Raw genomic sequence first — 16347 nt, 5'->3', positions numbered from 1 at the left:
TAGATAAATTCAAAGACAATTATCAAAATTTATCTATTTTTTTATTAATTCAATTTTGACAGATAATTGATAGAAAATTTTTAATTTCAATTGATTTGATTGATACAAATAGTCAATTAAAATTTTGATTAGCTCAGAATTCAATTCAATCAACGGAACATTCACCATTAGGAGCTAGTCTTCTTCAATTATCCTAACCAAAGAAAAGGAGTTTACTTGGCTTAAAGAAGCAGCCATCGCTATGGAAGATTTTACTTGGAGGGGGAGGGTCAGGGTCAGGGTCAGGGCCTTTCGATTGGGATGAAATGTGTGTTCATCATATTCATACTAACCCATATTTGGACAGTTATTTCCCATAATTTGTTCATTATTTAGACATTTTACATAAATGCTCACAGCTTTCAGTCCGCTCAAGAATGAAGTGCTTGCAAACCCAACCTATCAAACAAAATCATACATGTTTTAACTAAAAATAAAAAGTATTCTTGTTTAATTAATATTTATGCTACTGTTGAAAAGAAGAATCACAAACTTAGATTTAATCACATAAATTTCTATTCAAGGAAGTGCAGACTTCAACGATTTGGCTAAATTTTCTAGTTCCTTCAACCCTTCCTCTGGAGAATTTGCTTCACCCAACAATTTTACCATAGCACTACCAACAATGACACCATCAGCACCCCATCTTGCTACCTGTAATAAAATGCAAGTAATAAATATCTACCTTGATGCATAAACCCAACAGGAAAATCCATGGCCATCAATCTTTTTATGTCAGAGGACTAACCTGTTTCACATGCTCAGGTTTTGATATGCCAAAGCCAACTGCTACAGGCTTAGTTGTTGCCTGCCATGGCAAAAGTGGAGGCACGAGGCAGATTTGAATAGATCCATTTATGTTAAAGCATCATTAAATGGTGACTAGTGATAGAAGATATTTACTTTAAAGCATCCTAAGCAACTGAACAGATCAGATTTATCCAACCTACATTTATCTAACCTACTTCACGCATCCCAGTAGATTTTAGATTTATGCTTAATCATTGTATTAATCAATTGATTTGCAGCCATTTATTAGTAGGATTCTAAGTTGAGAAGAAACTAGAAAGCTCCTGATAGGAGGATATGATTGAAGAACAAATTCTTCCAAAGATTATCCATTACCCTAATTCTCAAGAGGCCTATATGCCCAATGCACCAAGCACCAAACAATGTTCTTTGAGGGTTTAGCCCAGAAAAATTGCAAATGTCCTATTTAAAAATGGGTTATTCTACTAAAGTTTGGAAATTGCTATACTATCATCATCTATCAAAAGCAGGTAAGAGATTATAAAGACAAACCTCTTTAATGTCCTGCAGAAGAGTTTGTACTCGATCACTTACAGATGCACGGGCACCAGTAACTCCAACTGAGCTCACCTATAATTCCAAAATAAATGGAGACATCATAGAATATGTAAAATTCAAAAGCATTCATCTTTTTTATTATTATAACTTGACTATGATAAAAGAGTAAACTCTTAAGAGACTTACAAGATACACAAATCCCTCTGATGCTTCAACAATGGCTTTCATTCTTTCTACAGGAGTAGTTGGTGTTGTAAGAAGTACCTAGCCACCAGCAACTTGGAAATGTAAAATCGACTAGATGCATTCATAAAGAAGCAGGGAAAAAAAATAGAGAGCTTGACTTGTTGATTTAGCATAAGAGCTTAACAATTCAGAATTGCAGAATTCACTATGATGAAAACCCATACAAACAACAGACATGCATCCTGTTTCAATTATCAACCAACTAAAAGTAACTTTTAATGCAAACCATCAAAATGTGATAACATAGTAACAACTGGTGTGTTCATTAAGTATATAATTATTCAAACAATTTAAAGAAAATTAAAAAAAAAACTGAGAGAAAAGATTTTTTTTCTGTCCATAACACGAACACTGTCCATAGATATCCATGTTTTCAAAATTTTGGTAAGTGGTATGCTAATAAATATGAACAAATAAAATAGATATTCACTAAAGTCTAAGTGAAAGACAAACCAGTTCAATATTATTCTTGAAGGCTTCCTTCCTCAAAAGTTCAGATTCCTCTAGAGGTACATCTGGGACAACAAGTCCTGCAACCATGTTTGGAAGCATTTAAATAATAGCATCATACAACAAAGCATTTAAATTTAGCATCATACAACGCCCAGGATTCACATAAAAAATAAGTGAAAACAGGAAAAGTAATTTAGGATTCGCAAACCATATTGACAAGTGATTTCCATTTCCCACATTTTTCAGGTATAACAAATATCATAGACAAGTTAGTTTTCCCCTTCTCCAAGAAGACACCATCAAAGACATCTGACACATGATATTGATTTAACATATTCCAAAAGCAATCCCAACACAGCTCCTTTATAATGTAGGAATAGCTCAAATCACACAAGACACAAAATTGAAAACAGCTTGAGTCTGAAACACTCACAAAAGCTAACAAAAAGTCTAGCCAAGGATAGAGACTATCTTGCATTGAATGCTAAGAAAGAAAAGATAATGTTTAAGCAAGGTATATTTTAATGAGTCATATGCCCAACAAGTTAGGTATGCGGGATCCAAACTAAATCACCTTATTGCATTTAAGAACAGTGGCATAGTTTACCACAAAGATTTGACATACTTGATGTTTAAAGGTACCTTTTACACCGCTGTCTTTTACGGTGAACATAAACTTCTCAATTCCACGCTTTAATATTGGGTTGTAATATGTAAATAAAGCAATTGGACAGGTTAACTGTGGAGCCACCTGTACAGCAAATAATGGAAGTAATATAAGGAGAGTTGAACCAAAAACAAAGAGGTGAGAAGCTGTAAATAGGATACTGTGTGCTTATTGTTTAATATTTACTTCCTCATTTATTTATTTATTAAAAAAAAAAACCCAAATTAAAGCAGGTTCAAAAAATGAAAGGGAAAATATCTGGCAAAATTTTCTGGGAAAAAGGCATATGGCCTCTCAAATCGAAAAAAACAAAATGAATTCCCTATCAGAAAAAGCATTCACCATAATTCAGACTGGAGTGATCAGTGATGTAGATTTAAAATCCGTAACCTGTCAATCTAACCATGTAACTCTGTCATGAATCTAACTAATGTAATTACTTGACAGCTAGTGTTGGCTTTATGCCTAGAATAATGTTTTTCAATCATAAAAAAAGTTTGAATAGCCATAAATCTATCCAACTCACTGCACAGTATCATATGATGGTCTCACCTCCTTCAACATTGATGTTATTGCATCAAAATTGGTCCCTCTTGCCAAGGAACGAGTAGCTGCTGCCTAAACAATCAGAGAAAACTGTAAGAAAATTGAAAACAAAAATTTACTTGATGAGTTACAAAGTATCCATCAGACCTGAATAACTGGACCATCTGCCAGCGGATCAGAGTAAGGAACACCCAGTTCAATTATGTCAGATCCACAGGAATCCAGCACCTTCAAGGCTTCTGCTGTGGTTGAAAGGTCAGGGTCACCAGCTGTGATATATGGAATGAATGCGACCTTCACACAGAGGTATACTCTTCAAAACAAAGTTGTGAGATATTAAAATAATTCTCTTTCACTTTCCCCACCAAATGAATCCTGATGCTAATTCTCATTCTCATCCCCTCCTTGCCCAAACCTCAAAAATATTTCCTTTTGGACATCCACAAAAACTGCTCTCAGGTAAATACACTTAATTTTGGGAGTTCTTATATAAAATTTGGATCCAAATACCAGCTTCTTATAATCACTAGATTACTAAACCTCTTTCCAAAGCTAAGTAAAAGGAAAAAGGATGGCTAAATTCATAGTTCAGAGACACTAGCCTGTTTTATAAGGTTGCATAATATATTAAAGCATTGTAGTTGAGTTCCAGCTTCCAGGGTTTCATTTTTAACTTTTTCAACAAATTGCAATGAACACTCAGAAACTGAAATAAAATGTGCAACATTTCCCACAGCAAATTATGACCTGTGGTTAACTTATAAGGCCATCCAATGAATTAACCATTTCATTTGGATGGCCTTATAAGCAAGCTAATGATTTACTCGATTCATTTCTGACATCAAAGCAAATTCAAAACCGTTTCTTTCATTCCATGTTTAATTAGTGACAACCAGAAATTCAAAACGATAAGCCATTGATTTACTCAATTCATTTCTGACATCAAAACAAATTCCTCTCATCTCTAACTAATGGCACTCTTCCTCTCCATTCCTATCTCAAAATAACAACCCGCAAGAACAACAATCAATTCCCACTGAATAACAGAACAATACCCACATGAGAAACAAAGAAAATAAGAAAGATAATGAGGCTCTTACTTTGCCTTGTTTTCTCAGATTGGAGAACGTGTCAGATAGACCAAGTGTAGGGGCTATCGTCAGCGCAGCCATTGGAGCGAATCTTCTGGTTGAAACAACAGTAGATTTGCAGGAGGCGAATCGAAGAAAGAGATTGGTCTCCGGCTTCTTGAGGTGGACGAAGCTAGTTGGTGTTGATTTCAGGGTAAAAGCCATTGCACATAAAACAAGAGTGTTTTTTTGATAGAGTTTTGGTGCCCACAGACACACCGTACACCGATGCACAGGCTGGTCAGTCACTGGTGCCTGGTGGGCTTTTGAAATTTTTTACTAGGGTTTTGAGTTTTGATCAGTGAGCACTAAATGCTATGAGCTGTGCCTGTGTTGTCTTTCCTCTCATAGTCCATTTCATTTCGCAAACAAATCAATTCATAAGTATAATTTAAACAAAATATAGGAAATCAGTATAATTTTATAAAAATTTATTTTAATTAATTTTTTTATTAATTCTTATATTTAAAATTAAATCATTTAATTTTTTTAATGTAAAAAAATATTGTGTGACAAATTATAAAAATTATTTTATTACAAATGTTTTATCTTAAATGAATTTTTTAAATAAATTAATTTATAATAAATTAATTTAATTTAATAGTTATAAAATCATATTTAATTTTTTATTTTTTTAAATAAAAAATAAAAATAATTAATTTTTTTTCAAATATAAAATTTAATTAAATTAAATTATTATAAAAATTTTATATTCTAAATAAGAGGATTAAGAATTAATTCAAAAAATTCATCTGCCTGTACTGACAATGCAGTTGTTCAAAAAATTCAATTAATTCAACTTGATAAAATTGTTGAAAAATTTTGTTAAATTAATTTAAAAAAATAAAAAAAACTTCAATTTAATTAATTAAAGCAGAAGGTACCTTATAAAATTTGACATGTGATATTTTTTTTATGTTATTGTTATATAATTATAAATTATTTAATAATTACCCTATTAATGTTATAATAAAAATTCTTCATTAAACAATAACTTATGCATATTAATATTATATTTTTATTATGAAGCATTTATTAAAAAGTTTAAAAGGTAAAAATAATAAAAATAAAATTTTAAATAATTAATATAAATTTAAAATATTATAATAGTTTTATATATTAAAATTAAAAATATATATATATATAACAAATAAAATAATTAATAATTATACGTATTAACAAGAGCAATTGCACACAATACTTCATTGTATATTAAGCATTAAATTTTATGATGTCGAAAGAATGACTAAAATTAAAAAAAAATGAAAATTATTGAAATATTAAAAAATTATTTAATTTATTGATGCTGAAAGTATATTTAAAGTTGTAAATTTTTAATTTAAATCTCAATAAGATAAAATAAATTAAATATAAAAATTAATATTTCGATAGCTTAGGCGCCAGGGTCCATTGATCCCAAAACAGCCCAACTATTGCGCGGCGGAGGTAACGACGGGCGCTAGCAGCGGAGGTTGTCCTGGTTCTACTTCGGAACTGAAATCGACGAAGCCGGAGGTAGCAGCGCTCAAAACTATTATTTGAAGCTCAATCATTGTTCTGTGCAACTGAGAATTTTTCAGTAGGTAATTTTTAATGTTCATTTTGTGTTAATCTTGAAATTTTTTTTTTTCCATTTCATTTTGATGCAAATCTGCTTGGAACTTTAACGAGTTCTAACAAATTGAACTTTCGGATTGAGCATTTTGGATAATTTCGCTCGATAGTCCGTATTTCAGAGAAAATTAGGGAATGGTTGAATTGGTTCTGTTGGCTTTGTCTTTTATCGTTGTTAGCAACTTGAGAATAGAGGGAGAGGGGGAGGGAGAGAGAGAAAGCAGAGACAGGGAGAGCTACGAAGGGATATTTGTTTATATAAGTCTTTGTTTTTGTTTACTGATAGATTCTGCAATCTGTACAGCTTTTTTTCTTCTGATTTTGTGTGTTTTCTTTAATGGTTTTTTGTGTTGAAGTGGTATGAAGGATTTTAGCTATGATGATTGATTTTCTTTTTTTAATTAATTGGCAAATTATTTTATCAGTCAATGCTTATTCAGGATAGTAGCCCTCCAGGATCTTGCTTCTCTTTCATACTCATTACTCAGGTTCAATGCGTATTTCTACAATATGTGGCTATCGTCAAATTCAGTATTGGTAGTTTTTCTTCGAATTCGTTTAATTGCATATTCACACGTGACCCAGGTCTCAATTGACGGAGGGCTTCCACAGAATCACAATCTCTCTGCTATTTTCAACAAGGGAATCCATTCTCTTTGGGGGTGGAACGACCCAAGATTGTAATTTGCATGACTTAAACTCACAGAAAACGTTAATCACTTGCTAACAATATCGTATCAATATAATGCTTGGGATCTCTTATGGAGAACTCTTCCTCTTGCTCGGAGCCACTGCTGCACTTATTGGTTACCTCTCAATCTCTTCCTCTTGGTTATGAGGTCACAGTAGATGTTAGTTAATTCAGGGTTTTGATATTGGTTTAATGCGTTGTAATTAGGACCCAAGGATCTACCAGTAATAGCAAGAACAGCTGGGAGATTAGCTGGTCGAGCCATTGGCTATGTCCAGTTGGCTCGGGGTCAATTCGAGAACGTCATGCAGCAATCTCAAGCCCGCCAAGTTATTTTTCCAGCCTTCTTTTAAAGTAGATTTTTTTAAATGCAGTGTCTTGAGTAGAAAATGTATAATGGTTTCTTTGTGAATTATATTTTATCCTGATATGTATTGAGATAATATGCATATTTTGCAAGCTGTCTTTCATTTGGTTAATGGCTAATGAGTAGAGAGATGTAGTGGAAGAAAGGCAATGGAATATCTAGCTCCAAAACTAAAATGAGGAAATACAAGCTCTATACAATTATTTGGATAAATAAGATTAGAAGACTTTTATTTTTATTTTTATTTTTTTTGGTCTCCAGAGCAGAAAACAATGATGAGAGCATCTGACTTTCTTTGAAGTTATAAGGGTAGTTAATGGTGTTAACCCAAATTGTTTAGAGTGGAGAAAACGAATCCATATAGCCGACCTCAAATTTTAATTTTTGGGATAAAGGTTTAGTTGAATTGAGTTGAGTTTATGAATGTGGATTTATGGTGTTATTGGCTTATCGCAAAGAAGTGTTTCTTGAGATACATGGTTTTTGTTTTAGGTCCACAAGGAACTTCAAGACACAATGGCTCAACTTGAAGCCATACGTCATGAAATTCGAAGCATATCTATCTTGAATCCAGGTCCATTAACTCGGAGGCTAGTAGATAACATTGATCCTTCATCTGGCTCTAATGGTATTGTCAACCTTGTTTTATATTTTCCAAGTTATGATTCTTTCTGCAGTATTGGAGGTTCTAACTGTTTTTAGCTTTTCTTTTTTGGTATTTAGCCAGTAGCGTTCCTGAAAATCTAGATGCAGAGAATACACTGAAAGCTACTGTTTCCAAGCCTCATAATCAGCAAACAAATGGAGGGAGTATACCAACAGCTACCATTTCCAAGGTTTTTATTGAGCAAATTTACATCTCTTGCTCCATTTTTTCTGTGGAATAGTGGTATATGAATTATCACTAATTTTGCGCTTTTTTTCCTTTTTTTAATTTTTGTTTTGCTGCTGGGTTTTTGTTCAAAGGCATCGGGTTTATGTATTATGCACAGCCAAGCAACTGCATATGCAAGATTGGCTGAATCCTCTGCCTCAAAGCTTGGCTTAGTTCAAAGTAATGCTGATGCTGGAGATCTTGTTGATGGGGTGGGTCTTCTGAACGTTCTTCCTGTATCTGCTGAAAGTACTGGGATGTTACCAAATCGCCCAGGTATTAATGTTTACAAAGGAGCCATTACTATCTTATATTTACTTCTATGCCTTGCAGTAATCCAGTGTTTGCATTATTGTTCCTGATACTACTTTAGTAGGACTTTTTGAAGTGAAATAAGGACTGCTCCTCTTGAGTGTGTGTCTGTGTTTTGGCAGTTGTTGTATCCTCATGACCTTCTAACATTTGTTGTTTCTGTCTCATGCTCCCCTTCATTGTGCCTATGCCCACATTCTCTCCTCAGCATGCATACAAGCGAAAAATGGGATTTTTGTTAACTTATCAATTGATTACAAGTGATGAACTGTTCATATAATAAAAGACAATAACATTAGTGTATTCTAATGTTTTATTCTTCTGTTATACAATAATGGGGTGCTCGTGTCCAAATTCCCGGTTTCATGTGGATCATCTGAATTCATCTGCATTAGACAATGTTGTAGGCTTTAACTGGCGTACATATACCATATCTCAAATGACAATGGCACCCCCTCCCATGGAACTGAAGTTAAAACTCTCAACTGATTTATATTTAAGAATTTACTTGCCACCTCAACCAAACGCCCCCCTTCCTCTTCCTCTTCCCTTCTCCTTTTGCTTGCGTGTGTGTCTATATGTAAACCAAAGAAGAAAAAGACACTTGTTGCATTTTTGTTTCCTTTCTCCCCAGCAGCTTCAATTCTCTGTAGAATAATAAGAAGCCAAAAGAAAAACTGATGCAGTTTTTCCTTCAAGTTAACTCCCATAAATCCAATTGCTATCTACTATCTATTGGCCAATTTCTCATTTGGTTTACAAGTGTGTGGATGTTTTACGTTGTGGCAGAGGCAAAATTGCCAATCTTGGATGGGGGAAGAAAAAGGAGAAAAAAAAAAAAAACTGTGAATTCTCTTCTTCAAGGTCTTAGAGTAGTCAATGTTTGATGTTTTAAGTACCGTGTTTAAATTTACAAATATTATGGTCAATGCTTTGAGTGATCAATGAAAATGTGAAAACTAAAACTATCTTTGTTTATGTTTGGAATGCTGAAATTGCAATCAGATTAAATCAAAACCTATTGATTTTCTTATTGTGTTCTTCCTAATTAACTATGAACTTATTTAATCATGTAGGTTCCTGATATACAGCAGAATATTGTGGCTTGAAATATAAATGAATAATACATGACATTTTTTTTATTCACAAGTTAAATTATGGATCTAGTTAAATCAAGTCCGTAGCTGTTTTTGATCTTCAAGTGCTGTCTGGCTTATGTTGTTGTCTTCCTTTTGTAGATAGTGGTGTATTATCACTGGCATTTTAATGTTGCATGTGCCTCCAATTCATACTTCACAGCATTTTCATTAAAAGTTTTCGTTGGTTGCATTTAATTGATATGTATAATAGAATTATTAGTCATGTCTTGTTCATAAAGTATTGTTGCCCTGGTGTCTGTTATTTAATGTTTAAATAAGTAAATTGATGTGTTGACAGATGATGTGAGAGGATCTGACATTGTGCTGGAAGCTGTATTGGAGTCTGAGGTGGCTCACAATGCCAAAGATTTTTTTGCACAACCCCAAAATCAAATAAAATGTGAATGAGTTAGTATTTTGTTCTTCAAAAAGGTATGCATTTGTAATCTTCTCTGTATCGTTCCAAATTTTTTTATTAGATGTCCCAACATCATTCTAAAAATTGAAATTTAGGATGAAACATTTTGATGGTAGCCTTGGGTAACAACGCCTATAGTTCCAGCATGCTCAACTAGATATGGTGATTTTGAATTTATTTAAATAGAAAAAAGGTCAATAAAAAGTCATATGATATGCTTTTTTCATTTCTGCAGATTTTGCTGTTAAAGATGTATCTGTAGAAAGTGCTGCTCATGGGAATTTTGGCACTAGAAGTAAAACTAGCTTTCCTCTTTACATTGATGTGGCTGTAAATAAATTCATTATCTTAATTCAATGATAATTCTAGCTGATCACTAGAATTGTTGGATGAGCTCTAATTGTAGCCTTCTACCAACATGTTAATGTGATTAATAGAATTGCGTCTGTTAACTACATGATCACCATAATTGTGAACTATCCGAGCTTTATTGGCCATTATTGTCAGTTTCTCAACAGGGCCTTATTGATGAATTTATAAAATGTAGTGTGTGTGTGTGTGTTTTCTCTGATTATGTCTATATGATGTAGGGTTTCCTCTTCTTCCATATGATTGAAATTGCAAACTACAGGTTTCTAAAAAACGAGTGAAGAAATCTACAATATTCTGATTGAGTATAATTACTATTTGGTCTTTCTGACACACAGAGAATATCCACTGTGCCGAAGGTATGATACCCAAATCCATAGAAACCCTTTATCAAATTATCCTTTGAAATATGTACGAACTAAATGTAGATAGACCTATAAATTTATTATATACTTTTTTATTACAAGTTTGTTCTATTCGTTCTTTTATATTATTATTATTATTATTAGTAGTGGAGTTAAGATTTGATTTTAGTTTTAGAATTATGATTATTTTATTAATTGATAGAATTAATTGAAAAATTTTAAATAAATTGTGTATAAGGGTTTGTAAATTTAATTATCACCCATAGTCGCTTTTATATATATATATATATATATATATATATATATATATATATATATATATATATATGTTAAAGATAGATTTATAAATTACAATATAATGTTACAAATTAATTAAAGAAAGAATATGTTCACGGAGAAAATTGAATTGTTTTAATTAATGATATTACTATCTTTTTATAAGGTTTAGAATTATTATGAAATTTGATTTTTATATTATATATATATAATTTCTTAACTTTATAAATAATGATTAAAAGTAAAATTATAAAAATTACATTTTTGAGTTTCAATCCAAATTGAAATTGGTCATCATGGTCAGTTTTAGGATTTTGTTAGGAAGCATAAATTTGAGATATTTGTTTTTTTAGAAAATATGAATTTGTGAACTTAATTAATTCTTTTTTATAAGATTTTATTTTGAATTACAATAGAAGATTAGTTAAGTAGAAATATAAATATAGTAAAAATTTTAAATTTATAAAATTTTAAAATTTAATTTAAATAATAGAATGATATATCATCTTTTTAAATTTAAAAATGTTTGTAGAAGTATAATTTTATAATTTTCTTTTATAAATATTCATCTTAGAGATATATTTTTTAATCAAATTATAATTTTACCTTCTCATATATACTTTTCTATATACTACAAATAAATTATTAAAAATAATAATTAAATATCAAATTACAATTTCATTTGCTATTGTTATTATTTGAATTGATTCTTGCTCTCGTCTTCGTTTTTCATTCATATATATATATATATATATTCCAATGCCAATAGCAAATGAAAAATCATTTATAGTGATTTCCTTTTCTATTCTAAATTAAATACTGACCTTTTTTTTTCTTTTCTACTTTAATTTGATGAAGCCCTTTTTAATCTAATTTCCTTTTTAAATTTCAATTATTTATTAAAAAGTTTGTGAGAATTTATGGATTCTCATGTTTTAAAAAAAAAAGTTAAAACCATTAGAATTCGATTTTCTTAATTAAGGAAAAAGGTTATTTTGAAAAATAAATAAATTCATGTTTAAAGTGATATGATTTTGCAAGAATTTAATTTATTTGATGAAGTTATCTATCAAAGTATATATTAAGTTATATTTAAGTTATATTTATTTAAGTTATATTTAATTTATTTGATGAAGTTTCCTTATTTAAGTTATATTTATTTTTTATAAATAAGAATAAAAATATGAAAATAAATATATTAATTTCATTTATTAATTATTTTAAATAGTAGAATTCTATTCCCGCCATTTTGCAAATATAAGTTTACTTTCCTTTTCCATTTGTCTTAAAATATAAGTCACTCACTTTTTTGCAATAGTAGTTTATTTATTACTCTTTTGTCTTTTTGTATTTTTTCTTTAAGGTTTTACGAAATAATTAAGAAAGTAATTAAATTATTTTAAAATTTTATTTATTTGATAAAAAATAATTTATACATGAAAAATATTTTTAAAAAAATATTTTTTAAAAAATAAAAAAAATATTTTCTATTATTTGATTGTAATATTAAACTAATAATATATATATATATATTTATATTATGTATGTATAAATTATTTAATATTTTAATAAGATAATCAAAGTTTAGCGTCACAACCCAACCTATGGGCTGGACCGGCACTAGGACTTGGGCCAGCTTAAAGCTCCTGAGGCCCGTAGTAAGCCTAACTATTCCTTAACCCATAACTAAGCACACAATTTAGGCCCAATATGCATAGAAAAATACTTTAAATTAAAATGTTATAATTTTATTTTGGGCCAACTTAGCCCAGAAATTTTCAGAAAGTAAAATTAGGGGAGCCCAGCTCAACCATGTTACCTCATTTACAAACTGTTTAAATACCATACAAATTTTTATTTATTAATCTCAAAAATTTAAATTAACACAATTTTTAACAAGGTCCACACTATTACTAACACATGCGGAGTTCTAGATTTCAAATTTAGAAAAGATAGTAAAACAATTAAATAATCAACGTTAAACCTGCAAGGAAGAAAACAGTTGCTTTGTAAAATAACTCTTCCGTAGCCCTGGAAAATAGGTAAACAAGAGTGAACGTTCGATTCAGAGAGTAAAATATCAATTTTAACCATAATCTTTATAACTATCTAAAGCTAGTGCACCCTGTAGAGTGAAATGCAATATCAACAATATTTTCACATCATAACAGCAAAAAGGTAATTTGGAGCACTCACACACCCAGTAATGTCAAATCATAATATATATGGGAGCTGATCCCCTATACAGCTCTCTTTAATCCAACCTGTGCCGGCGAAGAACTCGCTTCTGACTTTCGCTAATAAACCAAATTGAGGTCCCAAATAAGAACTCAAGCCGTGTCTACCCCAAGGACCGGTCCCAATGAAGATCTCGCCGTGTCTACCCATCCTATCAATAGCCAACGCCACATCACACGCACGCCAACGCACGCACATCGCTCCAAATTACCACAACAACATCCATGGCACTTTAACAGTGTGAATGCAATATAAACGTGCCTAGAGTTTAACTACATAGATATATACATATAAGTGATGCATGGGCATGCTTGAACATATAATAATATCGAAATTATAATTAAAATTAATATTTTACTCACAAGACACCAATGACTATTGTGGTCATGGATGCAGAAAAATAGCTGATCTTGATCACCTAATAATTAAATTATAAATTTATTAGTACTAAGTTAAGATAAAACTCTAAAGAGGCAACAGACAGCCTAATACATGCCAGAAATCCGGCAGAGTTTTCCCTATACCTTGGACCTCCCCAACCTGCAAAAAGGCTCAAATAACATTTTTAAATTCAACTCATATCTCATCATCATTATATGGCCCTTCCTGGGCCCTCCAAACCAAGCAATGCTCAGAACCTTAAAAATTACGTTTTAGTCTCTATAATTGACATTTTGTAAAAATCCACTCAAACAAGCTCTAAAAATTCTAAAATTTTGTCCTGCGGTCCTTAATAATATTATAAGGCTATTGCAAAATGAATTGTAATTTTCTAATCACCTATGAATATTTTATTCAAGAATATTACTCAATTCCATAAGTTTTCAATAACTAACATATTCTTAATTCAACCCAATTCAATATTCACATATTTAAACCTCCATCCTCAAGCTTCAACCAATCATATAAAATTTAAATATTATAACTTTAAATAATCTTATATGCCCATATGCTAAAAATCTAAATAAAATTACATATATATTTTTCAAAAATATTCTACAATCACTAAAAAATTCAATAAACACTATAAAGTATCTCCAAATAATTTTACTTTCATCATATATTTTTCTTAGAATTTTTCTCCAATTTTTCCTGTTTAAGAAACACTGATTTATACTCCAGCAGAGAAATAATGAAAATAATCTTACCCAAAGTTTATTTGTGTCAAAAATTTCAAAAATTTATGAAAAAGCCTTTGGAAGTTGAGTTATCTTCAAAGCCCACCGAGCCATCACAGACAAATGCTTCCGGCCGCAGTCGCCAAAGTGATTTGCCTGATCTAATCATACTATTATGTTCCTCTCCTCTCCTCAGTCCATAAGTGGTCTTAGATCGCCAATCCAACTCGGATCGAAAATCTCGTTAAAAAGTCAAAGAAAGTGATTTTCTCTCCTCACCGGTGCGTAAACGCCACCAAATCGACGAGGCCGGTCTCATCCGAAAGGGCTCGCTCTTAGGTGTCTATAGCCGGAATCACTCCAATCGGACGTCGATAGCCGGATACGAGTATTCAAAGTTTGGGACCCCTTTTTTCTCTCTCTCTCTCTCTCTCTCTCTCTCTCTCTCTCCACTGTTGGCCGGATTTTGGGCTGCTGCCGCCGCTTGGGAGGTCGCCAGCCAAGTGGGGAGCCACTTGGGAGGTTGCCACTGGCTCACTGAGAAGAAAAGAAGAAGAAGAGAGGGGAGGAGAGGAGAGGAGAGAAATTTGGGTGGGGGGGGGGGGGTCCTCCTCCCGATTTTGTTTAAATTTTTTCTTTTTTAAATCGCAAAGGATGGAAATTCATCACACACGCCAAGTCCCATCCCCATTTTTTTTTTGTTGTTACATTTAGAAAATAAAAAATGACTGAATATTTTCTTTGATTAGAAAAATATTTTTTCTTAACCTATTTTTTTGAGTATCACAAGCGCTAGTAAAAAATATTTTTCGTAAAACAAATAGAGCCTTAAACTATGAAAAAGAATGCTCCTTTAATTTGACTAAATTATAGATAAAAAATGATGTGATAAGATATATTTTAAGAAATTATAGAAGTAGTAATTTTATTTTGTAGAGATAATAATAAACTTAAAAAAATTAATTAATACTCTTTAATCTTTTCAAAATGATAAATAATTTTAGGCAAAATAATTTCTTAAAAATGATAGATAAAAATGGATAAAAAGAGTAATTTACTAATATGTCTCTTTTGGATATACATCAACAAATAAAATACATTGGTTTTGAAAATAATTTAATAACATGAATTATTTATTTTTAATGGAGTAATACGAATATATTAGAATAAATTAAACAAAAATCGTTGTTTTAATTATATTAATTATATTTTTTAAAAACTGTATGAAATAGAAATAAGCTAGTAAGATGAAATATATTTTAAAAATTAATAGCATAAACTTTCTTATGAACTCAATCAAATTCAGTTGTATTTTTGAAGATGCTGAATTGCATTAAAACGTCCCTATGAGCAACTCATTGCAAGCTGAGATGTTAAACATTTGAGGAAAAAGAAAGTACACTCTGAAAAAGGCAACAAGCCCAGTTCAAAACTAGATCAACCCAAACAAAACCCAACCCACAAACAGACTCTTCCCAACCTAGATGCATAAGGTTATAGAGAAGACATTTGAAACCATAAAACATCCTACCGTTCGCCGCCCACGTTGCTAACCATTGGAAGAACTGAGCAAGACTAGAGACAAACCAAGCAACCCTGCAAAGTAAGATGTGTTGGAGGGGGGCGTGAGGCGAAATATCATCAATTAGAATTATATAAAATGCACCAGTTAATGCCCAGGAAAAATGGTGGAGTCACAATGGTCTTACTTAAGTACCACCTCCTTAGACAGCATTTCTTAGACATGCACTTCATACAATCCTAATAGAATCAAACCACTAGTAAGTACCGCCTTCTCACAACACTACCACTAAGATTTCAAGGATTTATGCCATAAATGCATAGATAGACAGAGTCGCTACCGATAATAACTGTGACATATTCAAAGGTTTCTTTCGAGGGTCATGGATGGCAACTTACTCTTACAGAGTTTCCATAACCGCTGCTACTATAGCCCAATGTTTACGTTCGAGATAGTGGGTACGTATGAAGGTGTTAGGCACCCTTTACGCCGGTCTAACCTCATTAATTCGAGTGTCAGTCCTCTACTAATGTTTCTAGAAGTCTTGTTTATTATTCTTTTATTAAACTTTATCCTAAAAAATGCAATTCTAATCCTATACACACAAGTAATTCACAAAAGGGTTGTTGTTTACACATAATTTTCATGCACAAGT

At 31.5% G+C, this 16347-nt stretch overlaps 2 protein-coding genes across 5 annotated transcripts; one reads left to right on the top strand and one right to left on the bottom strand.

The window, feature by feature from the left end:
* Window positions 1–441: 441 nt before the first annotated feature.
* On the bottom strand, window positions 442–4724 carry LOC131174546 (tryptophan synthase alpha chain-like). Its single transcript, XM_058138223.1, has 9 exons — window positions 4360–4724; window positions 3407–3553; window positions 3266–3331; window positions 2689–2797; window positions 2047–2123; window positions 1534–1611; window positions 1342–1419; window positions 788–847; window positions 442–693 (listed from the first exon to the last, which is right to left on the bottom strand). The coding sequence occupies exons 1-9, from the start codon at window positions 4552–4554 to the stop codon at window positions 559–561; spliced, it is 945 nt and encodes a 314-aa protein (XP_057994206.1). The 5' UTR covers window positions 4555–4724; the 3' UTR covers window positions 442–558.
* Window positions 4725–5889: 1165 nt separating this feature from the next.
* On the top strand, window positions 5890–10346 carry LOC110659664 (uncharacterized). Of its 4 annotated transcripts, none has more exons than XM_058138218.1 (9): window positions 5917–5972; window positions 6444–6491; window positions 6589–6809; window positions 6902–7023; window positions 7554–7689; window positions 7785–7897; window positions 8028–8211; window positions 9685–9818; window positions 10040–10346. In XM_058138218.1, exons 3-8 carry the CDS (start codon window positions 6749–6751, stop codon window positions 9792–9794), a joined length of 726 nt encoding a protein of 241 aa, XP_057994201.1. In that variant the 5' UTR covers window positions 5917–5972; window positions 6444–6491; window positions 6589–6748; the 3' UTR covers window positions 9795–9818; window positions 10040–10346. The 4 variants fall into 4 exon arrangements, with proteins under 4 accessions (XP_057994193.1, XP_057994201.1, XP_057994199.1 ...); XM_058138216.1 differs by having other exon boundaries at window positions 5921–5972; window positions 6429–6491; XM_058138210.1 differs by lacking the exon at window positions 6444–6491 and having other exon boundaries at window positions 5890–5972.
* The last annotated feature ends 6001 nt before the right edge of the window (window positions 10347–16347 follow it).

This window comes from Hevea brasiliensis, chromosome 2 (genome assembly GCF_030052815.1).
Source record: "Hevea brasiliensis isolate MT/VB/25A 57/8 chromosome 2, ASM3005281v1, whole genome shotgun sequence".
In the NCBI taxonomy this organism is placed as follows: Eukaryota; Viridiplantae; Streptophyta; class Magnoliopsida; order Malpighiales; family Euphorbiaceae; genus Hevea; species Hevea brasiliensis.
This window is presented reverse-complemented; position numbering and strand designations above follow the sequence as displayed.